Source organism: Glossina fuscipes, unplaced genomic scaffold (genome assembly GCF_014805625.2).
Source record: "Glossina fuscipes isolate IAEA_lab_2018 unplaced genomic scaffold, Yale_Gfus_2 0, whole genome shotgun sequence".
NCBI lineage: Eukaryota > Metazoa > Arthropoda > Insecta > Diptera > Glossinidae > Glossina > Glossina fuscipes.
The window spans coordinates 33,929,854-33,945,080 of record NW_023998414.1 but is presented as its reverse complement, the minus strand read 5'-3'; the positions used below and the strand labels follow the sequence as shown (position 1 = coordinate 33,945,080).

The 15,227-nt window shown below is 33.2% G+C and overlaps 2 protein-coding genes across 2 annotated transcripts in view; both read left to right on the top strand.

Annotated features, from left to right (window-relative positions):
• Window positions 1-15,227, top strand: part of LOC119644929 — a gene marked incomplete at its 3' end in the record, with an annotated part of 35,205 nt that overhangs the window by 6,961 nt on the left and 13,017 nt on the right. The window lies entirely within an intron of this gene.
• LOC119644413 (6-phosphofructo-2-kinase/fructose-2,6-bisphosphatase) lies at window positions 69-9,090 on the top strand. The gene is made up of 2 exons (XM_038043962.1): window positions 69-649; window positions 6,488-9,090. Exon 2 carries the CDS (start codon window positions 6,841-6,843, stop codon window positions 8,983-8,985), a length of 2,145 nt encoding a protein of 714 aa, XP_037899890.1. The 5' UTR covers window positions 69-649; window positions 6,488-6,840; the 3' UTR covers window positions 8,986-9,090.

Here is a 15,227-nt window from a genome sequence, read left to right as displayed (position 1 = left end):
TTCATTTGCTGTTTGTTAAATTCTTTTCCTTTTGTTCTTGTTTTGATAATAATGCGCAAAAAAAACAATAACAATATCTATAAAATAAAAATAGTAAATCTGTTATTGCATCGCATGATGTGTGAATGCACGTTTTAAAAAGAATTATAAATCGGCTCCACTGCCGAAAGTAGCTTTTTTTTTTATAATTTTTTTTTGTTTTTTTTTTTTTAATACGAATTCTAATGCATTGGCTCATTCCCATTTCGGCCGTCAAAGTGTTTAGAACGTTACCGCGACAAAGCACGCCATTCATTGGTGATGAGTTTTGTTTGTTTGCGGAACATAGTTAATATAATGTATACACGATACGATTGGTTGCGGTTTTCATAAAAATAAAAAAAATAAAAAAAAAATAATTACGTCTATGCAGCTTTGTGTTCTTAAACGTATTGCGGAAGGAAAATTAAACGCGAAAAAAAGATCACAAATTCAGCTTGTGCAGTGGTCAAGCAATTATCAGTCGGCCCTACGGGGCGCGTTTGGCAAGTTTGCTTTGGCCAAGCAGTGGCCGCGTCACCCGATCGCAATTAAATACAATAAAATTCAAGTTAAATGGTAACAAGAGAAGAAGAGGAAACGATTGTAAATAAATTAATTGAAATCTACGGTAATATGAATTGTTGCCAATTGAATTATAATTCGATAAAATGTTGAAAAGCTTTTTTGTTTTCTACGAACGTAAAGGAAAAAAAAAATAAAAAAAAAAAAAAAAATAAACAAGTAATAATAATATAATAATAATACACTACAATACGAGAATTTTAAATTTAGAAATTTTTGTAAGGATTTCATGATGTATGGAATTTTATCCTATTATATATCCATCACCCATCTATTAGTTTTATATATAGATTTTCTAAGAATTTTTAGACAAACCCATCATCCAATATATTAGATACCTAGAAATTGGCCCGCATTTCGTAAAATGAGTAAAATTTCTTAACTGAGAAAGAAAGATTTCTGATCGAAATCTAACCAACTCATGTCCACCCGCCACCCACTTCCCACCTCCCAATTAATCTATCATCTTTACTCCATCAAAAAAAAAACATAGAAATCTATTAAAATTAACTAAGGTGCTGTCGTCCTAAACTTTTTATTGTGATAAGAATACAGTTGTCGTAGTCACGTAGCGATTTAAATTAGAAAATTTATCGATAAAAAAAAGAAAAAAAATATTAAAAAAATATAAGATTAATTACAATGAAAAATTCTTACCTGAACAATTATTACCTGCCATAGGTATTATGTGTGAGTAACTTGTGCACGTACACAATAGCGTACACGTAAAGTAAAATTATCGAATTGAAATAATTGAAAGTAAATTTTGGGCAGTTTCTTCTTCTTCTGTATGATTCTCATCATTGCATAGAATACAATACTGAGCTCAATACTGACTTGACACATTTCACCAAAGTTTAACATCATAAATTCTCGATCGGGGATTGCATTGGGCTAAGACATTCAAGTTATTGTCTTTTTTTTTTGCAACATTGGAACCTATTGAAATCTTTTGCCGTCCTCTACTCTTCTAATGCAACCCATTCCATAAATTTGCGTATACAAAAACAAATTCAAAAGTTCTACTGCTTACCTGATTCTTCGATTATATTCACTTTGGTTGTTGTTCGTTTCATAAGCAATTTACTACCTAGATATGTAGATCGTCAGCTACATTAGATATTCAAAAACAATATGATTGATAAAAGAGGCATGTGTACATGTCGTCATTTGTACACCTTGCAATGCCGATTCCTCTGGCGGCAGTTCTTCTTGGCTTAATTGAATTGTTCCGGTTGATTTTTTGTTAAACATGAAAGAGTGTTAGTAGTTCAGTTCAGTGCTAGTGGTAGTGCTAATGGTAGTGGTAGTAGTAGTGTAATTGAATAATTCGAAAAAAACAAAAGCTTCTTATAAAACAATCGGAATTGAAGACCATTTTATTTGAAAGTTGTGCCTAAAGAATTTTCATATTGTTTTGCAATACTTTTATAGTTTGAATTTTTTTTTTTTTTCTCAATTACTTAAATATTTTGTAATTTTAACCATATTTTAATATAAAAGTAATATATATTTAAGTTTCATATTTTGTTACGCTATTGTTTACAACGTATTGCCATTTGTTGATGACTTACTTTGAATTGTTTTGTCCGTCACGCGAAACAGACTTCATTTTAGGAGTGTAAAGGATTGCGTTAGAATTCCATTTTTTTTTTTTATTGTTATGTTATAATGTTTTTATAGTCAAAACAAGAAATGCTAAAACTTAATTCTTAAAGCATCAGCGTCGTCGGACTTGAGTTGTTAGCCCGCTATTCGGGCGTATTTATTATCTTCAATGGATTCAATTTGCCGGACCAGGGAAATCAGGGTAACAATAGGTGCGAGGACTTGGTTTTCGCATTTCTTCTTTTCTTCTATATTAGGCTATACGTTCGTTCGCCCAATTACAATTTACTATATTTAATTTATATTTAATCTTTGTTTCTTATATATTAGGTGACATTAAAAATTCTCGCCGGGGTGGGGAATGCTCTCAAACGAGCATGATAGTTTTCTAATTTTTTACTCGTCTAAAAAATGAATGAAATATCTGAAGAAATACGATATATGATATGCTTTTCTTCTACTACGGGAAAGGGTGAAACATGGCGAAAATGTTTGTCAAATGTGCGGTGAGAATGCCGTGTTGTGAACGAAGGATCCAAGGAGTGGTTTGCTCAATTCCGTTTCGGAAATTTCAATGCAACAAAGATGCAGCTCGCAGTCAATGAAATTTTCCAAATGGTGGAGCAAGACCCGCCACGCCCAAGCAGTCGGGAAATAATGGAGCTGCAATGGACAGTTTGGTATCATTTGAAATGAGTAGACTACAAGGAGAAGATTCGTTGGTGCGGAGACTTTTCAATATGATCTAATATTTTCTGAATCGATAACGCAAAGTCAGTTTAGATCGATCTGTGAATGCTGTGAATGTCTAAACTAAATAAATTCGTTTTTTTGAGGTTATTGAGGAAAAGATGTTGGAATTTTTTTTTTTTAAACTAAAATGTTCTTTTGATGTTGTGGGTGTAGTTTTAAGAATGGATTTTATCGATTGCTCAAAGTCCGAAGATAATCAAAGAAGACTATGGTTTGTTGCGGGTATTTTAAATGGAACGAACTCGGTACATATTATCATATGCAAGATGCAGAAGAGCAAGAAGATTAGCAAGAAAATTTTATATATAATCCAAGATGACTTTTGAATACCTAATCATAGCATTTTTGCTGTGGCTTTTCAAATCACCCTGTTTAGTTAGATATGCACACTCCCTTCAATAGAGCGTAGAATTTTGGTTAAGAATTTAATGGAACGCAATCTGCCATTTTCCATATGAAAAAAAAATTGATATATATCTACAAACAATTTACTCGTTTCTAGCCGTGATCGAAGCATATTAGAATATTCCATGCTTTTTTTAACACTACCACCTGACTCGTTTATTATCTTAGAAACATTATTCAAAGTGTAACCATGTTTATATAGTTTTGGAGAAAAGGGAAGTCTTGCACTTTAATTTTATTACTTCCTCGCGCATTCATTTCGATGTAAACTTCGCAAAGCGCTAATAGGCTTTTTTTAATCGAAAGTCAGTTCGTTTCACGATCGGTACTAATGTTGTGTTAAACTTTCAGAAGATTTTTTTTTTTTTTTTTTTTTTAGATGAAAGTGTAATAAGTGATTGCAGATGTTTTTGAAATTTTTTTCGTCGGCATTTCGTCTTCATATTATGCAAATGTTATGCTGATAAAATTTTTATCTCCGATAAATATTCCTCAACATTGCGAAACAATGATTTGGCATACGTGCCGTTCACTATATTATTTCATGGAGACTAATAAATATGATAAGATTACGAATGGATTATTTATGAAATGTCAGGCGCGTTAAGTAATAGAGGTTATGTTCATTTTTCAAATCAATGCGAGTAAATCAACTTCTGGCAGTGGATTTTTTATCACTTATGTTGAATAATCATTGAAATCTTAAAAACGCTTATTAGTATTTTCATTCATTTCTGTAAATTGTACATGTCTAAATACATAATGACCAACGTAGTTGGTATAAAAATGTGCTACAATAGATGATATTGCAACATTGAAAGGTAAGACATGTGTAACATGTAACATATAAGATGTTCGTTAGACGACGAATCCTCGAGAGCTTACATTTCTTAGTTCCGTAACAAATATATAAAAATTGTTCTGTGTATTGTTTACTGCAAATACATTACATCCTATATTGGGGAGTATGATCGCAGCAGAGTTATTGATAAACAGAAAAGGCATACAATATTCATAAGCCTACAGATTAATGACGACAACTTCTTTTTTCTTTTTTAAAATAATTGTTTGAGGGTCATATATATATATATATATATATATATGATATATCATATATGTCGCTCCCTCCGCGGCATTCTAAACATTATATGGAAATTTTTAATAAAACTCTCGCCCTCACTCTAATGCTACATTAAAAAAAAAAAAAAAAAAAAACATCGTGAGACAAATTAACATTCGAACACTCAACACAACTCAGGCTCTCTCTCGCTAATGAATTATTTCGTGTTTTTGTCTCTTTTCACACAATTCACATTTCAAGAACAACAAAAGACAGACATTAAAAACGATAGGAGACGAAAAAAAATCTTTCAGAAATGAAGGCAGAAGTTAGCAGTAGTTTGTATTAATATATACGCAAACAAATAGTTAGCAGTTGAACTATGAAATTTTTTTTTCAATTTTTTATTCATTTTGCCTGAACAACTTTAGATTGAAACGAAAGAGAGAATTGTATTGCAATACATTTGAGGAGAAGAACGAACAACTTTTGAGGGCATATTTAATTTAAGAGCACAGTTTTTATCTTTATATGAAGAGTCGTCGTCGTCGTCGTCGTACGCAATATGCTCCGTTGCTTGGCCACAATCTAAAACGAGGGAATGTTAAACAGTAATAATGAGTGAGAAGAGTGCTTTTATGCCCATCATTTCTTTTCATCAAAACGTTTGCAACACACCACAAAGAGCAATATATTCTTAATTAACATCAAATTCTCGAATCGATATAGGCAAGTATGTATGTATATCTGTCTGTCTGTCCGTCTGTCTGTTTGTTTGTCTGTTTGTCTGTTTAGTGTCTATGATAAACATTTTTTCATTGACAACGAGTTTGGCAAACCTATTGCAAGTTGTTGCGCCGCGAGCTTCGGGGAAAATCAGGATCAAATCGATCGCAGAATAAGTCTATGGTATATCATCAAATGAGAACCGCTGCACTTTTTACAGTTACATATACACATACAACAATAAAAATGTCCACGTACACTTGCCATTCTATGCGCAAATGTGGAAAGAATCAGTCAGTCTCCTACACTGTACATACTGGAGCATTGAAGTGTGATTTTTTTCGTTGTCTTGAGTTTGATGATCGCCTGGCGGCCGACTACAGGCGTGAATTTTCACAAGCTAATCTAAAATTAGATTTACAGCCGCATTCTGAGCAACATCACAGATATGTCACAAGTTATTTGTACATGCTTTTCGTGGCTTAGCGAACAGACATTAAAGGAGTTCTAACTACTACTCCGGGAATACTAAAATTCGTTATATATGGTATGGTAACAAAAGAGCTACATAAGAAAACATTTTGTTTTCTTTATTGCGACCAGTGACCGCACTCACAACGTTCAACTATTGATCGAGTGACTGAGTGAGTGAGTGAGTAGTAGATTTCAGAATTCAAATTCACGCAGCATACAAAATGCTTAGGGTATTTAATGTGCTGCGTATTTGAAATGTCGCAAATAAATGAAATGAAATGAAATGATGCATTATTGTTGTTTAGTAATGGCTATGAAACGTATAATTAATAACTAGTTCCGTCGATGCTTCACTTGTTGTATGCATTTCACTTATTTATTCTCCTTGCATCATATAATAATAAGTTGAGAGAATAAGTTATTGACTATACATACATAATTTAGTTAGTTGTATTAGTGAGAATATTATTCGTTTTCAAGTGTTTGTGTACGTGCACATGTATGTGTGTGTATGTGTGTGTGTGCCGCTGACTGGAGAGAATGTATTTATTTCGGTATGGGAATGAAAACATATTTTGTCCACGTTATTAGTTTTCTCGTATCAATTGTAAGTGGATAAAAACACGTATGATTAGGAATAATTAACCGCTTAAATTAAAAACGAAAAACAAAGGATAAATTGAAAGTGTACCTTATTTATATATTTCTCATATCCAAGAATAGTAGTAGTAGCAGATATAGGATAGGATATAACAAAAAAGTTTTTCAACTTTTGTTTTCTTTGTGTGTGTAAACATATATATATGTATTTTCTTCTTTTTTTTTTTTTCGTTTTCTTTCAACAAATTTTATTTGCAGAAAGCAAAGTTATACGCTCTGCGACACTTAATGATAATACATTATTAATACATGCTGTGCTTGCAAGAAAGGCAACCAAAACTTATTAATACAAAAAAAAAAAAAAAAAAAAAAATTTTGCGAGAAGTGAAGCAAAGAGTTGCTTAATAATAGTCTATAAAAAACCCGTATTTGGAAGGCAGTTATTATGAGAAGGCTGTTTCATTAGTGAATACAACTTTCCACTAAACTAAAACACGTTAACATACAAAAAAATTTCTTTAGTTCGGTAGATAGCTGCCCGTTAAAGTCTTTTAAAAGAAAAATTTTAAAACTTTTTACAAATTTATTTGTTTAATGCTAAAGAAATATTTATGAGTAATATTGAAAAATTAAACGAGAAATCACCATCATCATCATCATCATCAACATCATCATCAACATCATCATCATCATCATCATCGTCATCGTCATCGTCATCATTATTACCCGTATCATCGTCAATTTCATGTATATCATCAATATCATCAAAATCAGTTGAAACGATTGCTGTGACACTGCATAAAGAAGAAGAAGAAGAAGAAGAAAAACTCTCTTCTAAACCACCAATTAAATCAATTTCAAAATTTATTACTCCCATTTCATCATCAATTGCCGAAATCGAATCACTTGATAGATCTTCATCTCAAGCATTTGCATTATCGTCGCCGTCTTCGTCGTCATCATCGTCATTATCGTCTAGTGCTCTTCTTCAAACAGGCCCTAAGATTGGCCTGGCCTCGTCTGAGCATATTAATGAAAAACATACACATCAAGAAACCCAAACACAATTCAATCTTTTGAATTCCATATTACTTTCGTCCGCAGTAAACGCTGCAGTAGCAAAGCAACAACAACAGAGTACATCAGTTGTACGCTCTGTTACCAGTACGAGCATCATGGATATGCCCTATAGTACCTCGCCATCCTTACGTGTGCGTACCACTTCGTTAAATCAATTAAAAAAAACGGCCGATATTAATATTGAAAATGAATTGCATGTCTGCCCTAGTGAAATGTCCGATGAGTTGCGTAAACTTTTGCCACCCACTTCGGAAACGGTAATGACAAAACCATTTCCCATACGTGGCGAACGCGCCATCTCAGACGTATCGACACCGCACGTGATCGCTATGGTTGGATTGCCGGCACGTGGCAAAACATTCATATCGAAGAAACTAGCTCGTTATTTAAATTGGATCGGCATCGCTACACGGGTATTTAATTTAGGCGAGTATCGTCGTTTAGCGACCACCGCCTATAAATCGCACGAATTCTTTCGAGCTGATAACGAAGAAGCGATGGCTATACGTACGCGTTGTGCTAATCAAGCTTTGCAAGATTCTTGCGAGTGGTTACTTAGCGGTCAGGGCAGTGTCGCTGTCTTTGATGCAACTAATTCAACTTATGATCGTCGACAACTTATTTATGATATTGTTGTGAAAGAGCGCGGTTTTCGTTTATTCTTTGTTGAATCGGTTTGCGACGATCCACAGATCATTGAACAGAATATCAAAGAAGTAAAGGTTAGCTCACCCGATTATGTAAATATGAACACCGAGTTAGTGGTGCGCGATTTTTTGCAACGTATTGAACATTATGAGGAACGTTATCAACCCATTGATGAGATGAAAGAATCACATCTAAGTTTTATGAAGATTTATAATGCTGGCAAAAAAGTGGTTGTCTATAATAGCGAAGGTCATGTTGAGTCGCGTATCGTCTATTATTTGATGAATATTCATATAACACCACGTACAATTTATTTAACACGTCACGGAGAATCTGAACATAACCTTAAGGGCCTAATAGGAGGAGACTCGGATTTGAGTCAACGCGGTCATCAATACGCCAAAGCTCTTGTTGCGTATATTGAACAACAGAAAATTGATAATTTGAGAGTGTGGACGTCGTGGATGAAACGTTCCATACAAACAGTGGCTGATGTTAAGGCGCCGCAAGAACGTTGGAAGGCATTGAATGAAATTGACGCCGGACATTGTGAGGAAATGACCTACGAACAAATTAAGGAGAAGTTCCCGGAAGAGTTTAAGGCACGCGATCAGAATAAATTTGCTTACCGTTACCCAAGAGGCGAAAGTTACGAGGATCTGGTTGCACGCCTGGAGCCAGTAATTATGGAATTAGAACGTCAAGGTAACGTTTTGGTCGTCTCACATCAGGCGGTATTACGTTGCTTATTTGCTTATTTCTTGGACAAATCGGCTGATGAATTGCCGTATTTGTATGTACCATTGCATACCGTCATCAAATTGACTCCGGTAGCTTACGGCTGTAAAGTGGAACATATAAAGTTACCCATCGATGCGGTTGATACACATCGTCCTAAACCCAAAATTCCTGGTGATGTTTCATTGGGTTTGGACGGTTTGAGCGGCGAATTGGTTGCCCCCGATGGCGTAGGTAAAGTATTGATTGTGGGCGATGACGTGACCAAAGCCACGAAGAATGGTGCTTAGTTATATAACAAACTGCAATGAACGCAGTAGCGCTAGGCATTGGAGGCAATACAATCCATGAAAATTAAAATTAAAAAATTATGAAACGTCCATTCTCTACCGATTCTATTCTCATTGCGATCCTTTAACAATACATCATTTATCGTGCTCAACATTATTGTCATCACATTGAATGCAATCTTCGCTTCAAAAATTGCTAAATATCCGCGTTTATTTTTTTCCTTTTACACATACTTAACTTAAATTTAATTTTCAATAAACCTGTATTTTGTCTAATGAAAATTTATTATAAAAAAGTGTTTGACTTGCCTTGTAAAGTGTAAAGGATATCACGCAAATTATTCGATTATAATTTTTTTTTTTTTTTTTTTTTCTGACAACCTAATCCATTTTAAGTTTTTGCATCGTTGACTTACTGCATAGGATGATAGAAATTTGTATTCGTTGACAAACTTCGAATATTTTTAGTATTCAACATGGTATTATTCGAAAAATTTCTCAAGTTCTTTTTCTTCGCTACAATCTCTTCTTGGTGCAAGTTCTTGGTCAAAAGGAGCTCAAATTTGCTTTTTACACACAATCGAAACTGTAAAATAATGCTATTAGAGTATTGGTAGAATACTTGTTGGACAATTATAAGAGGCACGATGGATGGATTATTCAGCGTGATATCTAAAATGTCCTAAACGAAGGACAGACGGATGAACATAAATTAAAAATTTATATAGTATATGTAATTTGTATTTTCACATTTAGCAACGAGAAAGACAAGAATTTCTGATGGTTCATTCAAATGATTTCTTGGGGCTGTTGCCCCGTCGACGAGTATGTATGATGGTTAAACAATGCAATGTAAAATTGATCTGGATTCACTTGAACTGTTTTATACCATTTTCTAGGATAATTTTTTTTACTTTTACTATTTTCTGTGTTACAGTTGTCAAACCACGCGCGTTGTCGCGTTTCACTTCTAACATAATTTAAAAATACAATGAAATATCATTTGTGAAATTGTTACGTTTCTAATGTTTTACAACTCAATTGGATTGAATCTCGAAGGCAGCTAATGTCATGCTATAGTTCTTTTCGACTTACCATTGGTACTTTTCATGTTGATTATACATACACATAGCTTTCATATCGATCAGGGATCACGGGATCATTGTCTATCATCTATGTAATGAGCGTTTTCTGTTTCCTACAAAGGGGATGCGATTAGCAAAAACCAGAAAGAAGTAAAATATTCACTCTAAGAATCTAGTCATTGTACTGCCACATGCCTGTGCTGCCATGCAGTCCTGCTTAAGTTCGCCTTATATCGTAATTTCAAAGAAACGAGAAGTTGCCATTTACAAGGAACATATTTCTATTTCTTTGAATTTCGAAATAAAAGACAAATAACAAGTTTTGGTTATCAGAAAATTTGATCTGGACCAAAAATGGCCTTTTGTTTTTTTTTTGGTGCTCAAAAAGCTATATATTAGATGTCTGTAGAATGTTTGATGAGTTTTTCACTTGACAAAGGCATTTATTGAAAAAAAAATTTGTACAATGTATATTAAATAAAATATAACTTCCATCATTTTCTACAAAATTTTGCAATATTTTTGGCAACATGAGGGTATTACGGTAGCTATCCATCCGGCGACCCATTTTTGCATTTCGTCAACTTTGCGGGCATGTATGCCAGCCAAGTCATGCTGCACCGATCTGAACAAGTAGTATTCTGGAGCTGACATATCTGGTGATTAAGTTGCGTGTGGCAGCACTACAACACTGTATGTGGACAACTCTCTTAACAATCCAATGCCAATATGGCATTTTTAGTCAATGTGTTTTGTCATCGTTAAACCCAAAACTGGCAATTGGGATATGATAGACTAGCATCACTATAAGCCTCTGAACGTGTTTGGTGAACTATGGCAGCAGATTTCTCCAAATAAATAACAAAAGCAATGAGTTTGGAAGAAGAGAGAGAGAGAGAGAAAGCCTACCCTGAATGAATCAATAATATTAAATAGAAAACTATTATTTTATATAGAAGAAGGTCAAAATCATCGAATTCAATCGTTATGTACACTGCTATTTCCCATTTCTTCATCAGTTTTACCTGTAGAAATCGCTGATCAATAGTTTTGCAAACACATAATATTTATATAAATAATAAATGTACATTTGTACATATATGAATTTTTTCGTTCTTCATCAATTTATAAAGGTAACATAACAAATGAATAACTTAACTAAAATCACCTCGAAGACGACGAATTAAACAAGAAACATTTTCGGTTTTTAACCAAACACATATGAATATTTAATTGACAAAGTAGCATCCAGCGCTAAAGGCCGTAATCCCGGTCATTGCATAAACATAATTTCATTGATTGATTGGTTGGTTGGTCTGTAAGTATTTTCGATAATTTTGGAATTCGATCGGTGGTGAGTATATTTGAATATGCACAGGTTAATAAATAAATACTCTTTACTCGAGATTATCAGTACAACAATTATGGAAAGGTTATTAGGAAAATTTAAAAAATTTCAATTGTAAAACGTTCATCTTAACGGATTTGCTTTAATGCGAACTAAATACGGTAGGGGTCTGTTTATGCTTCTCGATGTCGATATAAGGGAATTCAATTCAGCAACGTTTTAGTTTAGTTTTGCTATCATCTGTGTGTGAAAAAAATAATCTACTCAAAAGTAAATGCAAAAAAAGATGAAGAAGAAGAAAGTAAACAATGAAACAAATAAACAAATAAATTTTAATTCTTCAGCTAAATATAAACGCAAGCAATTATTTTACTTTTCGGATTATAAGATGCACCTTTTTACATAGAGAAATGGACTCAAATTTTGTGTGTGTCTTTTTGCCCGAAGGTAAAGTTCAAATTCCTTTCAATAAATCGTCTCCAAATTTTGAGGTACGTTAGGTACGTACGGCAACAATAGTTCAGATGAAATATATACGAAAGGTGACATTAACGAGACCAGTGTTAGCATCGAGAGTTTAAGACGAATTAAATATTGCTAGTACGAGTTATATTAACAATAAATAAAAATTTTGATATATATTTTTCTAAAAATCATTTGAAGAGTGCGTCTTATCGTCTGAAAAATACGGTAAGTATATTTAAAAGGGGATTTCACTGAAAGCAAGCAAGACTTTGTTATCCCTTTAACTATCGAGAATGTTTTTCGCTCGATAGCGAAAAAAATGTCCACTCTATTGATTGCTAGGGTAAATTCATTATTCGAACCGTAATCCCGAATGCAAAAATTACAATCAAATTTAATTGATATCGAGAATCGTAAATCGTCTCTAGATAATTACATGTATATACATATGGTGCTTGAGTTTCCACCAAGTGTATATTGAATTGAATTTTTTTAATTGTCCCACTGGAATATTGTTGTCTTTGCTCGCAAGTACAATTTATTTGTTCGCATAGTAACTGAAATTCAGTTTAATATTTTATATTGGAGTTAGAATTTGAAATAATTGTTGTTTATTTTTTTATATAAATACTAACGATTGAAAATTCATTTTCATAATGCCCGATAAAATGCTGAATATTAGTTTAAGCAATGAATATCGTAACCACGATGGTACTTTATTGTTAAACGACGATTCTACAATTGAGAAAATAAAGAAAAAAAATTTTGCATAAAGTTTACATACATATATATATACTCTGCATTGTATATATATATATATATATATATAAGAGAAAATATAGAAAAGCACAAGAAATAATTTTACTTGAAAATTTATTTGGTGATAATTTAAAATAAACACAAGGGCAAATAGCAAGCAAGTATGTTGGGTATCAAGTAGAGATGTTAAAAAAAAAAAAAAAGGAAAAAGTCAAACACGTCTTTGTCGAGAGAAAGTGCTCTTGTATGCATTAAAGACTTGAAATATTCAATCTACTTCAATTGAACGAGTAGTAGGGTTATAATATTTGCTCTGCTCGATGGCTACGACCTACCATTGTTTCTCAAATGAATTCCCATACACACATTGGGAAGCTTATTACGATATTTACAACGAAATCTCCCATTTCTGGTAACTCTTTCTCTTATGTTTTATATGTGTATGCGTGTACGCGTGTGTGCATATGTGCATTAAGCGCGCTATTAATTGTTATTCTCGAAATTTCGATTTCCCAATGTTTTTTTCATCCATTGTTGTTGGCGATCCTTCTCTTTCTCTTTTGCATATGCGCCCATAAGCGTGCGTAGTGTACTTGTGTTTCTTATTTCGTGTGAACTACAGGTCTAATTGTTTCCTTTTTTTTGTCTTTTGATTTGGTCATGTGTACGTTTATGTTCTTTTTATAAGAGAGTAAACGTAAATTGTTTTTAAAATATCTTATCTAGTTGAACGGGAGTGAAGCAAAAACAAATAATTTCAACTGGAAGATAAAATACAGTGTTCCGGTTAGGTAAGTAATAATCAAAATTATATGTGGAAAGAAATTTTGAAAATAAAAATCAAAAATTATTGAAGAGATAGTAATAGCTATTACATACATATATATGTTTTAAGAGAAAGAGGATTTTCTATCCATTTGAAGGCGTAGCATTAGTTTTTTTTTTACTTTCTTTAAGGAAGCTATTTTATCTGGATTTTTCTCTTGCAGCGATGACTGTGTGACGCGATGATTCCTCCCCCAAAAGTATAGAAAGCTTATATGAACGAATCTCGGCTTAACCTAACTTTTGCATTTGCATGCTACATTAAAGAAAAACACGTGTTTTGTTAATTAGAATTCTTATGAGTTACACGAAAACTGGAGGATTATTAAGTCAGTCTTGCTTTTGGTAAAATCATAGGAAATAGTAGCAAAGATCTTGTATTTGAAAAATAGGAAATTCTTGTAAAAATTACCGTTTTACTCAGTCAATCATTAAAGTAGTTTTTTTTTGTATGCACGTATCAGGGAACAATTTTATCGCCTTCGTTTTTATATTTTTAAGCAAGTCCGAATGAGCGGTATATTAAGTTTCTATCGAGGAAAGAAATTGCACACAGAATTTCTCAAGAAAGAATGTATTTCATCATTATCTCTTGAATAAGAATGAGGAAGCTTTAAGTTTCGTCGAAAATTTGTGGCATATTCATGACACGTGCCGTCATAAGTTAAACCCCCATAGGGCTTTGCGAGGTGTTTCGCCATGTTGCTTGTCGATTATACTTTTGGTGTTTTTCTCCTGTCAATAATAAGGCTTTTAACTTTTAGAAAAACCAGTTTTATACTCATCAGCGAAGGATGACGGGGTATATTCGTTTTGCAACGACCCAAAGGAAGCGCTCTTGATCAGCATTAAGTTCTGAATCAATTTAAGTGTGTCGGTCCGTTTGTCTACGTAATGAAATGAATCTGTCGACTTCAATTTCAACCGAAATGTTGAAAATTTGTGCACGCACGATGATAGTAAGAATGGGATAAATTTGTCGCAGGGTACTTCTACAGCACACCGTAAACTGAAAATATCTCTCATTTTTCAAGAGGAATAAAAAATTTGTTTTTTTTGATCCTTGCTCGCAAACTATTACAGCAGATAAACGTACAAAATTTTAAAATTACATCTTATAGACGCTATCCTGTAGAAGTTATACAAAAAAATAGAAAAAAAAAAAAATTAACTACGCCTAGCCAATATTATAGTGTTACCAAAGTTTGAATGTTTTCGTGAACACGTTTAAAATACGCCGAAACAAGTTTTTAAAAATCCCATTAAGTATAAAAATTCGTTGGTCAGTTTCAAATTTGGAATGCACCTAAGCATATTCGTCTGTTCGTCTGTTCATCGGTTAGTTCGTCTACCTGTTCGTGTGCCCATTCTCCCGTTCATGCACGCAAAGAAGAAAATATCGCTTACAAATTTGCAAAAGACTTTGGATATGGTCCTTACCTTTCCGTTATGGATATAAAAACAACATCTTAGTCAATAGCAATGTCGACTTTTTTTCTCGATTTTATCAAAGTTTATTCAATTGCGCGAAAAAAAAACTGGTCGACAGCATAAAATCGAAAAAACCTTCATGAATGCCTTCGTATTTTTGCTGAAATAACATCACGGCGGCAAGTATTCTGCAACATCTCCAGCGACATAATAATACCCACATATCAGAAAAACTTTTATTCCTATAGCAAAATTAAAAAAAAACAAAATACAGGTGTACATTCTCTCTCTCTCTCTCTCTCTCTCTCTCTCTCTCTCTCTCTCTCTCT

Excerpts from the sequence above, each read along its gene's own strand:
- LOC119644413 (XM_038043962.1), top strand. The coding sequence starts at position 6,841 with ATGAGTAATATTGAAAAATTAAACGAGAAATCACCATCATCATCATCA.